Source organism: Oryzias melastigma, linkage group LG2 (assembly GCF_002922805.2).
Source record: "Oryzias melastigma strain HK-1 linkage group LG2, ASM292280v2, whole genome shotgun sequence".
Classification (NCBI taxonomy): Eukaryota; Metazoa; Chordata; class Actinopteri; order Beloniformes; family Adrianichthyidae; genus Oryzias; species Oryzias melastigma.
In genome coordinates this window covers 16,506,290-16,521,302 of record NC_050513.1, presented here as the reverse complement: position 1 = coordinate 16,521,302, position 15,013 = coordinate 16,506,290, and the positions used below count along the sequence as shown (strand labels likewise).

Sequence of the window (15,013 nt, the reverse complement as noted above, 5' to 3'; positions counted from 1 at the left end):
TCCCCACCCCCTTATAGCTCCGCCCCTGCTGCTGGCTGTAATCAGCTTCAGTCAACTTGATATAAAATCTTTACCGTTTAATGTTGTTTGTATCGATTGTAGGTATATATATATATAAAATGACTCATTTATTTCTTCTCTTTCAGTATAAAGAAGTGACAATTGAGGTAAGAAATTGAATCCATACATTAAAGCCATAACTGGAGAGTTATCTCCTATCATTCAAATAACTTGAAAAGACAAACTTGTTAAGATACTTAAACCAAAGTATCATCAGCATATGTGTGTACATTTCCTTCATGTTGTACTTTATAAATGATGTAAAATACTTCTCAGAAACTTATTTTGAATCACAGTTTAATTTGTTGTTGTTTACCCATGCTTAACAATGTGGCTACATACCTTTCTTGAGTACCAAGGTACCTTGTGGTTGATTTGTAATCTGTATTAGTTTTAGTTACTTTCATTTCTTAGCTTTCTTGAAGACGTTGTAGCTCGGTGTTGTCCTCTTGTGTTGGAGTTAGTCAAAAATAGACCAAAGAGTTCAATGCAACATTTGAAAATTAAAGACTTGAGATTGTTGATTGAACATATTTTTATAAGTATTAATGTCTTAAACCAGGATCCCAACACCAACCGCATCGCTCAATGGTTGGACAAGTCCATTAAAGGAGGCATTCTTGACCTTTCCCACCCCACCATTCCTGAAGCTGCTCAAGGAATCTACACGATCACTGCGGAGACGGACAAAGGCGAAGCGATTTCCTACAACTTTGAGATCAAAGAATATGGTAAAGACCATTGAGAGGTTTAAGCAAGGATTAAAAGACATATTTTTCTTCATTTCTAACTTTGAATTGACTTTGTCTCCTATATAGTTTTGCCAAAGTTTGAAGTAACTATAAACCTGCCCAGTGTGATCACCATCCTGGATGACGATGTTACGATGAAAATCTGTGGAAAGTGAGTGATTAGAAATGTTTACTAGGTTATTTGTCTTTATAGGTAATAATAAGAAAAAAATGACCATATAAAGGTGTTCCGAAAGTATGAAGTAATGACTGTGTTTATATTCCTGCAGATACACGTATGGGAAACCAGTCCTGGGCTCAGTCAAAGCCGAATTTTGCAGACGTACAAGCCCGTTTTTTTGGTTGTCGACTTCCAAACAGAAAGACATCTGCAAGACATTCAACCTCTCAGTGAGTATTTTGTACTTTATATAGCTTAATGTCCTCAAATGTCAGAAATCTTGGAAAGTCACCTTTTTGAAAAATGTTTCTGCAGACGGACAAAAACGGGTGCGCCACACAAACTATAGCCTTGGCCGGCTTTGCCATAAATGCATTCAACTATTTTGACTCGTTTGAGGTGACGGCTGAACTAGAGGAGTCTGGTACAGGTATGTCGTACCGGACCTGGGTGTCACTCTTGGTGTTACTATCCCTGGTTCCTAATAAGGTTTGATGTTGTCATGCAGGTGTCGTTCTTAAAGCCAGTGGAAGCGCCATCTTCACTTCTCAGGTCAGAACTATCACTTTTGAGGACGTGTCTTCTTCTTACAAGCCGGGCCTCCCACTTGAAGGAAAGGTAAGGTTTAGCATTTTGGAAATCATACTAGATGGCTTTATTTTGTCACATCTTACTAGAATATTTGGTACTTTGTACAAATGATATTGTTGATATTGTCCAAAAACCTACTAGTTGTCTCATACGTGAGAGTACCATCAACTATCCAGCATGTACCCTACCTTCGCCCAACAGTGGCTGAGAAAGGGTCCAGCAACCCCATGAACCCAAAGGGAATGACAATACTGACCTTTGACACATGGAATAATCATGGAGGCTTACATTTATATCCTCTCCCACTTTTAAGTGTATAGCAGGGGTATTCAAATCCAGGCCTCGAGGGCCGGTGTCCTACATGTTTTCCAACCAACCTTCCATTGAAGCTCCTTATTGGCTAAACATACCTGATCCTGGAAATTAGCAGCAGATAAGGCAGGATTTCTGGAAAACCTACAGGAAGCTGGCCCTCGAGGCCTGGATTTGGGCCTCTCTGCTGTAGGTTTTCCAGAAATCCTGCCTTATCTGCTGCTAATTTCCAGGATCAGGTATGTTTAGCCAATAAGGAGCTTCAATGGTTGGAAAACATGTAGGACACCGGCCCTCGAGGCCTGGATTTGAATACCCCTGCTGTATAGCCTCAAATAGTTCTGTCAAAGGAACCTCTTTTTTACCTTTAGCCAATATCTATTACTTTTTTATCTTTGCAGATCAAAGTGGTTGGTGCAGATGGCAGCCCCATTGCAAACCAAGCAGTCTACCTTTATGTTCAAGACTCACTGACGTTCACCCTCTCTACGGATCAGAACGGCCTCGCTACGTTTTCTCTGGACACATCCTCGTGGTCCGAATCAGTCTCTCTGTCGGTAAGTACAGACCTTTGACGGCAGGTCGCTGTTTCCAGCTCTGAAGTGGTGTCATGCTGGACGAATAACCCAACAAGAAGATAAAATAGGTTTGTTTTGAAGCATAACCCTGGTTTTGTATCTTATCATCGTAACAGGCGACCACCATTATGAAAGAAAAAAATGAACAAACGGTTCCTGGAGTTCGGTTTCCTGACTACGGGACGGCCTACCACTATGTGACAAGATTTTACTCCAAGAGCAAGAGCTTTGTGGGGTTCATAGGGGACAGAGTGGATCTACCGTGTGACAAAGATGGATCCCTGCAGGCTCAGTACATCATCCAGGGGGAGGATCTACAGAGAGGGCAAAGGTCTCTTAACTTCTTTTACATGGTAAGCTCATCTCAGTGATTTCATTTTAAAGTCCAACCAAGTTATCCAACATCGCATAATGTAATATAATGTAGAACCTTAGCTAAAAGGATATTGTAACCGCTACCATTAAAATATTAGTTATTTTTAATTTTTATTATATGTAACAAAATGGAAAATAAATACATAGGAAGGCTTGAAAATGGCTGAAAAATTAGGAATTTGAGAAGAAAAAAAATCCTTAAAAAAATAAATAATGATACTGGAGACTTGATCCTTGGTCCGCCCATTCCTGGGACATGTGAAACTTTATTCATGACACCCAGAAAAATGTGACATATTGAAATTCATGTGAATACTTTTACTTATCACCCAGTGATAGTGCGCTAGAGTTAAGTGAGTTTTGTATAAAAGGGCTAATAAAGCCCAAGAAATTTGAAAAACGTCTAACAAAGTAAACGGAAATTATTTTTGGATGTAATTGGTAAACATTGCTGGTCTACTGGTATTGTGTCTTAGGTGTATTGAATTATCAAATTATATTAGGGATTCCCTAACTAGTTGATTTAGCTAATTTACCTTCCCTCGGAATGTAATTTACTTTTAGTCCTTTTTCCTAACAAGTCAGTGTGGTAGCATGAGAATTGGACAGTTTTTCCACTACAGTCCTGCTACAGCTTCTTTGTGCCTAAGATGAACACAATTTCTTTACATTTACCACACCTACAGTGTTGACATTTACGTACTTTTTTGAAGAATGTGTCCGTCCTGACATTGAGTTTAGGGTGTATGCATGTTGTTTGTCTGTATCTCCAACTCGTCGTGTTGTTTTTCCTCGTAGGTGGAGTCCAAGGGTTCAGTTGTGCAACAGGGCACTGTCCCAGTGGCGGTGAAGCATAGAACAGGTATGTCAGTTTTGAGTCAAATATAGTATTCAGATTTACAAGCTAATGATACATACAAGCAATACTCAACTGACACATTTTTATACAATGTAATGACTTTACCAAGACATTTCAGACAAAAACTTAATTGAATGTTTTTGGTGTGAAATTGTGTGTAATAACGACATCATGGAAATGGGAGAGCTTAGATATATGGCTGTAACTATTTAAACTGTCTTTCTCCAGTCAATACAGGAAAGATAAACATACCCCTCACCAAGGTGATGGACCTGGCTCCAGTGGCCCAGGTGGTGGTTTACACCATGTTGTCAAGTGGAGAAATTGTGGCCGACAGCCGGGACTTCCCCATTCAGCTTTGCCTCAATAACAAGGTTCTACCTACTATTTTAAACTTCTTAGAAGTGGAACTTCATGGGATGTCCATCAAAGAACTTCTTACTGTGTCCTAACCAGCTTGTGTGCTTTGATGTCTCCTGGTCAGGTATCATTGAAGTTCTCAGCTACCCAGGAGCTTCCAGGAGCAAAGACCACGTTGACCCTTCAGGCTCGGTCTGGGTCCCTCTGCTCCGTTAGAGCCATCGACCAGAGCGTCCTCCTGCTCAAGTCAGAACAGGAGCTCACAACCGACTATGTATGACTTACCCTTTGACTTAAGAGTTACTACTGTTTTGTCCAGATTGATGGTCAAAGTCTTTTCCTTACAGGTCTACAACCAGCTGCCCATCCAGAAAATGTGGGGGTACGACTATCGGGTTGAGGACTTCTCCTTCAACCCCTGCTTTCCTAGACCATGGCCAAGACCAATTCCACTGGAGCCCAGAAGTCGTCGTGATAAGCGTTCACTCATTTTACCCTTCTCTGAGGGGGATGACGTCTACACCATCTTCAAGGTAAAGGAATTTACGTTTCCTATTAATTGCAGCAAACGTCACTACGGTTCAAGCACATTTTGTCCAATTATTTTGTAGTTTAATTGTATTCTCTGCCATTTTAGATGACGATTTTGCTTTGGGACTCTTTGCTTTTCTGCTGTTTGGCTTCTTGACTGTGTTATTCTGTTCATTTTAGAAACTAGAATTGATTATGTTGTATATGCAGCTTTGAATTCCATAACTTGTCTTTAATCCATTTACTCTCACTGATAACATTTGAGTTCTTCTGATAGAGCTGCTGTCTTTTTGATCAGATACTTCATATTCGCAGGTGTTTCATGACCCTTTCGATTTCTATTCTTTTGTCTTTTTTTTTTCAGAACACTGGGATCAAAATAATTACAAACTCTGATGTGAGAGCACCCAGACCTTGCTTTCTATTTGAACTTGGTAGGTGCATGCTTTTTTCTTTCTTTTATAATAATAGGGATAAGAAGTGTAATTCTTTAAAAAAGACAAAATATTTTTATTAATCAAAGATCTAATAAACAATCAAACACAAACAGTGTTGGTCGTCTTCTTTAAATAGGTTTATTGTTTCATTTTGTTTTTCTCATGTGTCCTTTCAGCAAGACCTGAAGCTCCTGATGGCATTAGGCCTGTACCGATGAATGAGCCGGCCCCGGCCAGAGAGACGCCGAAAACGGAGACCATAAGAACATATTTCCCTGAAACCTGGATCTGGGACTTGGTTTCTGTGGGGTAAAAAACGTTAAATTGTCCAAAATTGTGTACACTGTGTGTATTTTTTACTTAATTCATTAACTTGAAATAGCTCATAGCTAATAGCTTATAATAGCTAGGCATGGTGGTGGAGGATTCATGGAATGGGTTTGACTCCATATAGCCAATTAGCAGATCACAGCCAACTTTATGCCATCACATTCCTGCATTGAACCAAAAAAAGGTGTCACAAACAAGTTAATGAACATGTAGCTCTAATAGGAGTAGATTGATGCCTTGATGAAAGATTTTCTTCATTTAAGGAATATTTGACATGTTTCTGGTTCTTCGCTGCAGATCCAGTGGATCCACCAGTCTGCAGAAGACCGTCCCTGACACCATCACTAAGTGGGCAGCTGGAGCTTTCTGCGTGTCTCCTGCTGGCTTTGGCGTTGCCCCCAACGTTGGACTAACAGCCTTTCAGCCTTTCTTTGTCAGCCTCACTCTGCCCTACTCCGTGGTCAGAGGCGAGGTGTTCACTCTCAAAGCCACCGTCTTCAACTACCTCCCCAAGTGCATCATGGTAAACAGTTTCTCCACATCTGAACAAGCATCTGTTTCTATAGTAATATTTTCTTGATCTGAGTTTTTCTGTCCTTTGCAGGTGAAGGTAACTCTGGCCAACTCTGATCAGTTCACCTTCAAGAACTGTGACGGCTGCGTCTACAGCAGTGTGTGTCTGTGTGCCGAGGAGAGCAAGACCTTCTCCTGGATCGTGACTCCAACTGCTCTAGGTAGTGCTGGACTAAAGAGTCTAAAGAGAGACCACCCTGTCTCTGAAACTGAGAAAATTACATTTATTTGTACCAACAGGTGATGTGAGTCTGAAGGTTAGCGCTGAGGCTGAGAGGAGCAACAAGAGATGTGGAAATGAGAAGGTCACAGTCCCTACTGAGGGCCGGATCGACACTGTGATTACCAACCTGCTGGTGGAGGTTAGTACCTAATAGAAAGTATATAATCCTATTACTACAGTTCAATCGCGCATTGAATTTCTTAGTGTTTTTAGCATTGTCGACTTCCATGACAGTTTGACTGTTTATGCTCTCCTTCAGGCTGAAGGAGTCCCACAGATGATCAGCCACAACGCTCTACTGTGTCCTGCAAGTAAGTGGGAAATGGAACATTTTTATATTTTCATAAAAATGTCAAATTTTGGGAAAAAAAAAACTATAAACTCGATCAACATGTGAACACGTTTTTTGTCTTCTATCTGTTTGTTGTTAGAAAGACCAGTGAGCAAGAAAATCTCTCTTGAGCTTCCTGAGAAGTTCGTGACCGGGTCCGAAAGAGCCTCTGTGTCTGTTCTGGGTCAGTACAACATCACTGAATGGAGAGAACCAGAACCAGTCTACGGATCTCTGACATCTCTTCTGGGTTTCACAGGTGATCTGATGGGCCGGGCCATGAAGAACCTGGACAAACTCTTGGCCATGCCGTACGGCTGTGGAGAACAAAACATGTTGCTGTTTGCTCCAAACATCTTTATTCTGGACTACCTGAAGAGCACCGGACAGCTGAAAGACTCCACTCTGAAGACGGCTGTAGGATACTTGGAGAGCGGTCAGACTCACCTCCTTCACATGTTTTGATAAAACTAGAAGGAGAGAGAAAATAAAAACTGAATTTTCATGTGTGTATTTTAGGATATCAGAGGGAGCTCAACTACAAGCACGATGATGGTTCCTACAGCGCTTTTGGAATGAGCGACGCGTCTGGAAACACCTGGTCAGGATATTACTGTTTAGTTTTACTGACACGCGATTTTATCTTATGATTAAATTTAAATAATATAACCATCAAGGCTCTGAGGAAGAGGCAGTAAAGTAGAGTCGCGTTACATAAACAACAGGCATGTCAATATCGTGCTAACATGGGTTCTTGAACATGTATTTCCGTAAAATAGAAAAAGGCTTACGGTCTGTGTTCTCTATCAGTTCAGGATGTAAGACTATCATATTTTTTGCTCTACTTTTTAACCACCATGTGATATGATCTTTAAGTATTTGGACTTTTTTCCTGTAGGCTTACCACTTTCGTCATGAAGTCCTTCAATGCTGCAAAAGCGTACATCTTTGTGGACCAAAAGTACGTCCAAGAGGCCAGAACTTGGCTGTCTGGACTCCAGAAGCCCGACGGCTGCATCCAGTCTGTCGGGAAACTCTTCCACAACGGCATGAAGGTTTGGAACTCAACACTTAAACTGTCAAAGTTTTAGGTTAAAACAGTCATATCCGGAAAATGTTTCATAGGGTTTTTAAGTGGTAAGTGTATCAGTCATGTACACAGAATAATATGTTTGTCATCACATTGGTCCCTTTTCCAGGGGGGAGTGAGTGATGACGTGTCCCTGACGGCCTATGTTGCTGCTGCCATGCTGGAGCTGGACGGAAATGCCAGCGTGAGACACAACTCTATTTCCTGTCTTTGTCAGAGATCCTCGGTTACTATTTTATTTTACCCTGAAAAAAAGGGTCTTTGAAATATTTAATATGAAACTTGTAAAGCAATAATTTGTTTTCATTCTAGAAAAAGAGTTAGTTTTAGTACGTTAAGCCTGGTAAATAGTAACAGAGGGATAAAGGTTTATAATACACTGAGGCAAAACCTTAAACCGAAGTGTCAAATTATGTAGAGAAATCCAATTTAAGTGTTGTTTGTCTCATATTGGAGTTTTTGGAGAGACTGGCCTTTGACAGTCACTGTTCACTCTCACATGAGGCCTCTTATGCCTTTGCAGAAAGGATAGTACCATTCCTGAAACCTCACAAGGTTAAAATTGGTCCAATCAGGTGTTTAATGAAAGTCTTTTTGAACGATTGTTGTAATCTTAATCTTTAATTTAGGTAAGTAAATGTCTGTGTTTTGTTAATCTGGTGTTGATGTCAAGGGACTGACATGAATGAGATGCAAGTTGTCTATAGTTCATAGTACACAAATAGTTTTATTCATTATTGGTAATCTTGTTGGACTAAACTTCGTCTTTGTGTGTTCATTATTACCCAGAATCCTGTAGTCCAGAAGTGCCTGAAGTGTCTGAAGACTGCAGCGGCAAATAAAATCACCAACCTGTACACCGTCGCCCTGATGTCCTACACCTTCACTCTGGCTGGAGACAAGGATATGAGGAGCAAACTCATCACTCAACTGGACCAAAAGTCCACAAACGAAGGTAAGACAAAAGACTTTCAAGAGGCAACAACCTGCCTACTGGACATTCAAAAGAATGGTTAACAATCCTTGTGGAGCCCCACACATTTCAATTTATTTTTTTTTGTTTTTGAACACTATTACTTGAGTATTTTTCATTGGTTTCCAGGAGGTTCTATTCACTGGAAGAGAGACGGTGCTTCAGAAACAGACCTGGACTCCGTGGAGGTGGAGATGACGTCCTATGTGCTCTTGGCTCTGCTCTCCGGTCCATCTCTGCCTCGCTTTGGTTTGGATTACGCCGCCGGTATCGTGCGTTGGCTCGCTCAGCAGCAGAATCCGTTTGGCGGTTTCTCCTCCACACAGGTAGCTCCTCCTACAGTCATGTGACCCTACCATGGAGGCTTGAACATCAACCACACACTGTCACTTTCTGCTGCACAGGACACAGTGGTGGCTCTCCAAGCTCTGGCCAAGTATGCTAGTGCCACCTACAGTCCGGAGGGCAGTACTACAGTCACAGTGACTTCAGCTGGTGGTCTGAACAAACGCTTCACTGTGAATAAGGAGAACAGACTTCTTTACCAAGAGGAGAAACTGAGTGAGATTCCTGGAGAATACACAATCAAAGCTGAAGGTCAGAGCTGTGTGCTGGCACAGGTACGTAACAGTAGAGAACAGATGGAGTCCACGTGTTCAGAGAACGTGGTGCTGATGTTTAAATGTTGTCATTCCAGATCTCATTGTTCTACAACATCCCTCCTCCTTCTGACTTTTCCGCCTTTCAAATCTCCACTAACACCAGAGGTCAATGTGACCTTCCTCGACCTGAGTTCAAACTCTCTGTGCAAGTCAAGTAAGCAGATGTGAACTTTAAACATGAAGTATATCATAATGTCTGTCTGAGGGTTCTGCTGGCTTTGATTCCTGCAGGTTTCAGGGCAGACGAGAGGAAACCAACATGGTGGTGATCAACATTAAGCTGCTGTCTGGTTACATTCTGCAGGACGACTCTTTGAAAATGGTGACAGAACATCCTAGCATCTTAGCTAGTCCAGACAAGCTCTTCTGGTTTGTGTTATCAACATGTGTGTGTTGTTTGTGTCACAGCTGAAGGAAAACCGCTTGGTGAAGCGTGTAGACGTGGAGGAAGGTTTCATCAACATCTACCTGGACACGGTACGAAGCCTCGCAGCTTAGTGGTTCATGAAGCATCAGGTTATTCAGGATTCACATGCACGATTGTTTGTATCTTGCAGTTAAAGAAGGGTCAGAAAGAGACTTTTGATGTGACCCTGGAGGAGGATCAGCAGGTCGAAAACCTGAAACCAGCCGTGGTCAAAGTCTACGATTACTATCAGACAAGTACGACTCTCTGCTGACTCCATATTTAACTATTTTGGGTTTGTTTCTGATGTTTTTCACTTTACATTTCAGGTGATCAGGCCGTCACTGACTACAATTCTCCCTGCAAAAAGTAAGTAATACTGCATTTATTATTAAATGTAGAACCGCTCATATCTTGCCCGATTAATCTTTTGTCTTCTTAGCTTCTTTCTATATTCGTTCAGTGTTTTTTTTTTATTATTATTATTCATTATATTTTATACTTGTTCAGTGTTTTTATGAAAGTGTGTTTTCTTCTGCAGGTGAAAGCTCTGACGTCCATCTCCTGCTCAACTCCTCCGTGATTGGAATTGTGGGGCTAGTGGAGGTTTTAAGCAAAAATATACAAAACACAAAGAAATACTGTAAAAATCTGTTGCTCTGTTTTATGATTCAGTACGCCATGAAGTGATGACAGCAGGAAGAGTCAACATATTGTTGGAGTGAACAGGGTGTGTTCTTCAATCTAGGGTTGTTCTTTTAGTTCTTTTTCTTATTTTGTGAATTCCTTCTATTGTCTTTAGACAGACTCAGAACCAGCGTTTGGTGTCTGTTCATGCCTGGTAGAAAATGTGTCTCATCATTAACATCATTCCCTGATTGGCTTTGTGGTAAAGATTTCTCGTGCCTCCACATTTATGGTGGTTATGTGATTCTGTGGAATTCTTTGAATAAAAACTTCTGAACAAAACATTTTTTGGGTATTTTGAATCTGGCAAGACGTTGACAAACACCCTGCAAATCCTTCATTGGCCATCCTGCATTTATTTATTTATTTATTATTATTTTTTTTTGGGTTGTTAATGTCTATTGATTTTTCATAACAGCCCTTATGAGTGGATACCGGCATTTAGTGGGTAAGAAATTGGCAAGCCTAAAAAGGGTACGCAGGTGCCCTACACAAAAAAGTAAGGTCGTAGACCGCTTAGAGAGCCAGTGGAGTGATCATTTTGATGTATTAATTTTTCACGCGAGCGGGACTTGTGCATCACATGAAGGTGAAGTAGGTGAAATATCGGCACGTCGTATGGATTTTCATGGTTTTAATCCATGTGGACTATGCAAAGTGAGCCCAGAAGTGCTGTCCCTGTGAAAGGTGCATGCTCGTCGTAGTCCCTGTAAGATTTGACCATTTTATGCCTTCAGTTTTAACCCTTAACTACCCAAAAGAAAAAAAAAATAAATTCATCCAAAAAGTGTGTTGCTTATTACCCCTAAAGGTTCATCAAAATTTAAAAAAAGAAAACTTGGCAGTTAATTTTTTTTTTCTAAAAATACACAGGGATTCCGTAAACGTTTCTATCTTGTGCACACCAGTTACTAACCAAAAACAGATTTTTAGGAAAAGTTTATTTTTCTTTTTTTTTTTTCTTCCATGTCCCTTTAAGCCAGGGGTCAGCAACCTTTAACAGTAAAAGAGCCATTTGGACTATTCAAAACCTAGAATAGATTTACTTTAGCCTGTAAGAAATTTGGATATTTCATTACCGTTTTTTAAAATAATAAATATTAATTATTCCTATTTTTTTGGCACAATCAAAAGCAAAAATCTAAAAAGAAACTAGCATTTCTGAAAATATGATTTTTTTTTTCATTTTTACCTTTTAGTAGGTAAAAATTTGTAAAAATAGTAGATGCCAAATTAGCCAAAAAGCTAGCTCGTTGCTTATAGCTAAACTCCAAATTAGCCTAAAATTCCTCAGTAAACTATATCACTTAAAAATGTTAGCCTGTTGCTAAAATAGAAGCTAAACTCTAAATTAGCCTCAAAAATCTCAGTAGATAACAAATTACCCAAAAACTTTAGCTTATTGCTAAATTTTTAGAAAAAAGAAATTAGCCTAAAATTCCTTATTAAACTAGATAACAAAAGCCAGAGAGTCACCATGGAGAGATAAAAGCCACATGTGGCTCTGGAGCTGCAGGTTGTAGACCTCTGTTTTAGGCCATCCACATCTTGGGGAGTATTACACAGAATTGTAATATTTTTAAAGCATGTTTTCTAAATTGGCCACATCATTTGGTTGAGCAGGCAGTTGCAGGGTTTTTAATAAGGTCTCATCAATGACTAGTGCCCAAGAGCACTTTTGTATTACACTTACCATATCCACAGCAATCTTATCTTCTACTTTTAATAAGCACCAATGGGAACTGCAAAGGGCTGCACGGTGGCGCAGTGGTTAGCGCTCTCGCCTCACAGCGAGAAGGCCCTGGTTCAAATCCCGGCTGGGACCTTTCTGTGTGGAGTTTGCATGTTCTCCCCGTGCATGCGTGGGTTTTCACCGGGGACTCCGGCTTCCTCCCACCGTCCAAAAACATGCTTCATAGGTTCATTGGTGACTCTAAATTGCCCCTAGGTGTGAATGTGAGAGTGGATGTGTGTGTGAGATTGAGGCCCTGTGACAGACTGGCGACCTGTCCAGGGTGTACCCCGCCTTCGCCCTTCAGTAGCCGGGATAGGCTCCGGCACCCCCGCCCCTTTTTAAAGTGAAGGATGTTCAAATATAAGTTCCTCATTAACATTTAGAGAACATTCACATTAGAGACGTCACGTTTTCACCACGTAGAAACGAAAATGACATGTTCATTCATAGAGGATCACGTAGACAGGAGGCTGATTAATCCAGAGGAAATGTTATTTACGTCGGTAGAGGATTTGGAGGACACGAGTCAATTGACTGCAGTTTCCTGATTCATTTTTATTTCAGCGATATTATAGTGAGTTTTTCCAGGGACTCGCTATTAAAAATACAATTTTCTTTTCCTTATTTTAAACCCTTAACAATAGGAATCAAGGAATGTCAAACACCTGAGAACGATGTGGACTTATCCACCATCCGGGACTTGCGTCAGACATTAGCTCAATTGACAGCAACGCTGCCTCCCACTGCAAGGGTAGCGAGTTCGACTCCCGGCTATGGAAAGTTAATTTTACGTTTAAAAAAATTCGGCAAATATTTTTTAAGTCTTGAGAATTAAAATTAAATAAATGCTTTTTTAACAGGGATCCCCTTTATGTGAAACATTCAAATATAATTTTGTATGTTTTTACACTTTATACTGCAATGATATACTGTACAAATAAAAAAATTGAACTTTTATAATTTAAAACATTTCTCAACAGGCAGCTACAGTTTCTTTTTAGCGTGCAGTGATATCTGTGTGTGTAGGTGGTGGTGGTGGGGGGGGGGTTACGATCACGGAGATTACTTATTAGATTGGTAACAGATCAAAAACCACTCCTTACTCAACAAGAGACAAAATAACCTTCCTGACATTATTTATTCGTTATTAGAAATGCTTCAAATAACTGCAGATATTTTCTCTCTGTTCTACCGCTGCAGCTGTGTTGCTTTTCTTGCAGTAAATGTTCTCCTATAGTCGCATATGCTTGAAGGAACTTATCAATTTCCGTCGCCGGAAGTACGTAACTCAGATGTTTGTCCCCGTTGCCATGGTGAATCGTGCTGTCTTTGCTCCATTGATCGGGGCTTTTTATGGTCGCGACGCTCACACCTGATTCTGGTTCTGACAACTTCAAGTTGATTGAATCAAACATTTTCAGCTGTTCTGGAACCGAAAACCCTGAGTTTGAGAATTTAGAGTCCAGTGACTCTAAGTTCAGGTTTGAACTCTAAATTTGTTGAACCTGCTTCTTGAAACAGGCCCCAGGTGTCGTAAAGTCATAAACTTTACATTCCAAAGAAGTCTGCAATCGATCCTTCAGGGAGGCGGGACAGAGAGAATTAATTGAAGACGTTTTTGTATAAATCCCTGTTTCCGTAAATACTTCATAAGAGTTGCCTAGTGTTTTCCTTATCAAGAAATAGGGTTTGGGAGGGAACAGACGTTTTGGGCTCCACTTCACAGGTGGGCCTCTTACCATTCAAAGTGAAGCCAGATTTGCAAATGTCTTGATAAAATTTCCACAGAGGGTATTTTATGGCTTGGAATGTATTCTTGATTATAGTGGACTGCAGTTTTTCCTTAATTTGTCATCTTTTGAGATATGAAACAAGACAGAAAACATAGTAGCATGCTACAAATTCCTCAAACTTGGAACTCCCACTCTTCCGGAAGTTCTACTTTGATCCATCAAAAAGTTCTCTGATAGCAACAAAGCCTAGAACTATGTGCAGAGTCTGTTCATAGCTGTGATCGTATAGTGGTTAGTACTCTGCGTTGTGGCCGCAGCAACCCCGGTTCGAATCCGGGTCACAGCAATGTACTCATGATGTTGGTCTTAGATGGATATTTTAGTGGCCATAAATTATATCCTTGCATCTCAATGATGGCTATTGCGTTGTCATGGTCATGTCTTTGTTCAATTTTGCGGTTTCTCACATGTCCATATCCCTGAGTTTGTTATTCAAAGGGCAAAAAAAGTACTAACTGTGCAGACCTTTTTTCCCCCTACAAATATTAATATGCAAATGTTTCCTTCAAATCACCCTTTAGAGCCCTCGCAAGTGTTCAGAGACCAATGCCAAGTTAGTATTGAATAGAAATGTTTCTTATCTGACATTGAAAAAGCATTGTGAATAAAGTCCAGATGGGTCAACTGCCATGACTGTGAACCAAAGATGTGTTTTATTCTATAACTGTGTACGAATATATTAAACTTAGAACTCCTACTCTTCCTGAAGTTCTACTTTGTTCCAACAAAAAGTTCACTGATAGCAACAAAGCCTAGAACTATGTGCAGTCACTGTTCGTAGCTGTGATCGTATAGTGGTTAGTACTCTTCATTGTGGCCGCAGCAACCCCGGTTCGAATCCGGGTCACAGCAATATGTTTATTGTATTTGTTCTTCTGTTGGTCTTACATGACCATGTCTATAGCCATGAAATTGGTCTGTGTATCACCAGTATGTCTATTGCTTTGTCATGTCTTTGTTCAATTTAGCGGTTCCTCCCATGGTCGTTTCCCTGAGTTTGTTATTGAAGGAAAGAAGCCCTAATTGAGAACTAATTTTTACCCCTTAAAGTGTTAAAATACAAATGTTTTCTTCAAATCCCCCTTTTGAGCCCTTACAAGTGTTCAGAGACTAATGCCAAGTTAGTATTGAATAGAAATGTCTCTTATCTGACATTGAAAAAGCATTGTGAATAAAGTCCAGATGGGTCAACTGC

The 15,013-nt window shown here is 40.4% G+C and overlaps 2 protein-coding genes and 1 non-coding gene across 4 annotated transcripts in view; all 3 read left to right on the top strand.

Moving 5' to 3' along the window:
* Positions 1-10,470, top strand: part of LOC112156734 (alpha-2-macroglobulin-like protein 1) — a 41,509-nt gene extending 31,039 nt beyond the window's left edge. The window contains exons 34-36 of one of the 2 annotated variants that reach the window (XM_036214564.1): positions 9,755-9,860; positions 9,933-9,972; positions 10,145-10,470. In XM_036214564.1, coding sequence (XP_036070457.1) covers positions 9,755-9,860; positions 9,933-9,972; positions 10,145-10,148 — 150 coding nt within the window. In that variant the 3' untranslated portion in view covers positions 10,149-10,470. The remainder of the gene's footprint in view (positions 1-9,754; positions 9,861-9,932; positions 9,973-10,144) is intronic. The other variant, XM_024289051.2, reaches the window with a different exon arrangement.
* Positions 1-15,013, top strand: part of LOC112156842 (alpha-2-macroglobulin-like protein 1) — a 43,531-nt gene that overhangs the window by 1,801 nt on the left and 26,717 nt on the right. The window contains exons 5-30 of the mRNA XM_036214566.1: positions 147-167; positions 623-791; positions 879-963; positions 1,082-1,202; positions 1,288-1,402; positions 1,481-1,590; positions 2,277-2,432; positions 2,570-2,806; positions 3,627-3,690; positions 3,916-4,061; positions 4,172-4,321; positions 4,395-4,580; positions 4,943-5,012; positions 5,192-5,324; positions 5,643-5,868; positions 5,950-6,079; positions 6,159-6,280; positions 6,401-6,452; positions 6,573-6,656; positions 6,732-6,908; positions 6,992-7,073; positions 7,371-7,527; positions 7,672-7,746; positions 8,352-8,517; positions 8,665-8,861; positions 8,940-9,155. Coding sequence (XP_036070459.1) covers positions 147-167; positions 623-791; positions 879-963; positions 1,082-1,202; positions 1,288-1,402; positions 1,481-1,590; positions 2,277-2,432; positions 2,570-2,806; positions 3,627-3,690; positions 3,916-4,061; positions 4,172-4,321; positions 4,395-4,580; positions 4,943-5,012; positions 5,192-5,324; positions 5,643-5,868; positions 5,950-6,079; positions 6,159-6,280; positions 6,401-6,452; positions 6,573-6,656; positions 6,732-6,908; positions 6,992-7,073; positions 7,371-7,527; positions 7,672-7,746; positions 8,352-8,517; positions 8,665-8,861; positions 8,940-9,155 — 3,447 coding nt within the window. The remainder of the gene's footprint in view (positions 1-146; positions 168-622; positions 792-878; positions 964-1,081; positions 1,203-1,287; positions 1,403-1,480; positions 1,591-2,276; positions 2,433-2,569; positions 2,807-3,626; positions 3,691-3,915; positions 4,062-4,171; positions 4,322-4,394; positions 4,581-4,942; positions 5,013-5,191; positions 5,325-5,642; positions 5,869-5,949; positions 6,080-6,158; positions 6,281-6,400; positions 6,453-6,572; positions 6,657-6,731; positions 6,909-6,991; positions 7,074-7,370; positions 7,528-7,671; positions 7,747-8,351; positions 8,518-8,664; positions 8,862-8,939; positions 9,156-15,013) is intronic.
* Positions 14,033-14,104, top strand: trnah-gug. The gene has a single exon. It is a non-coding gene; the product is annotated as a tRNA-His (tRNA).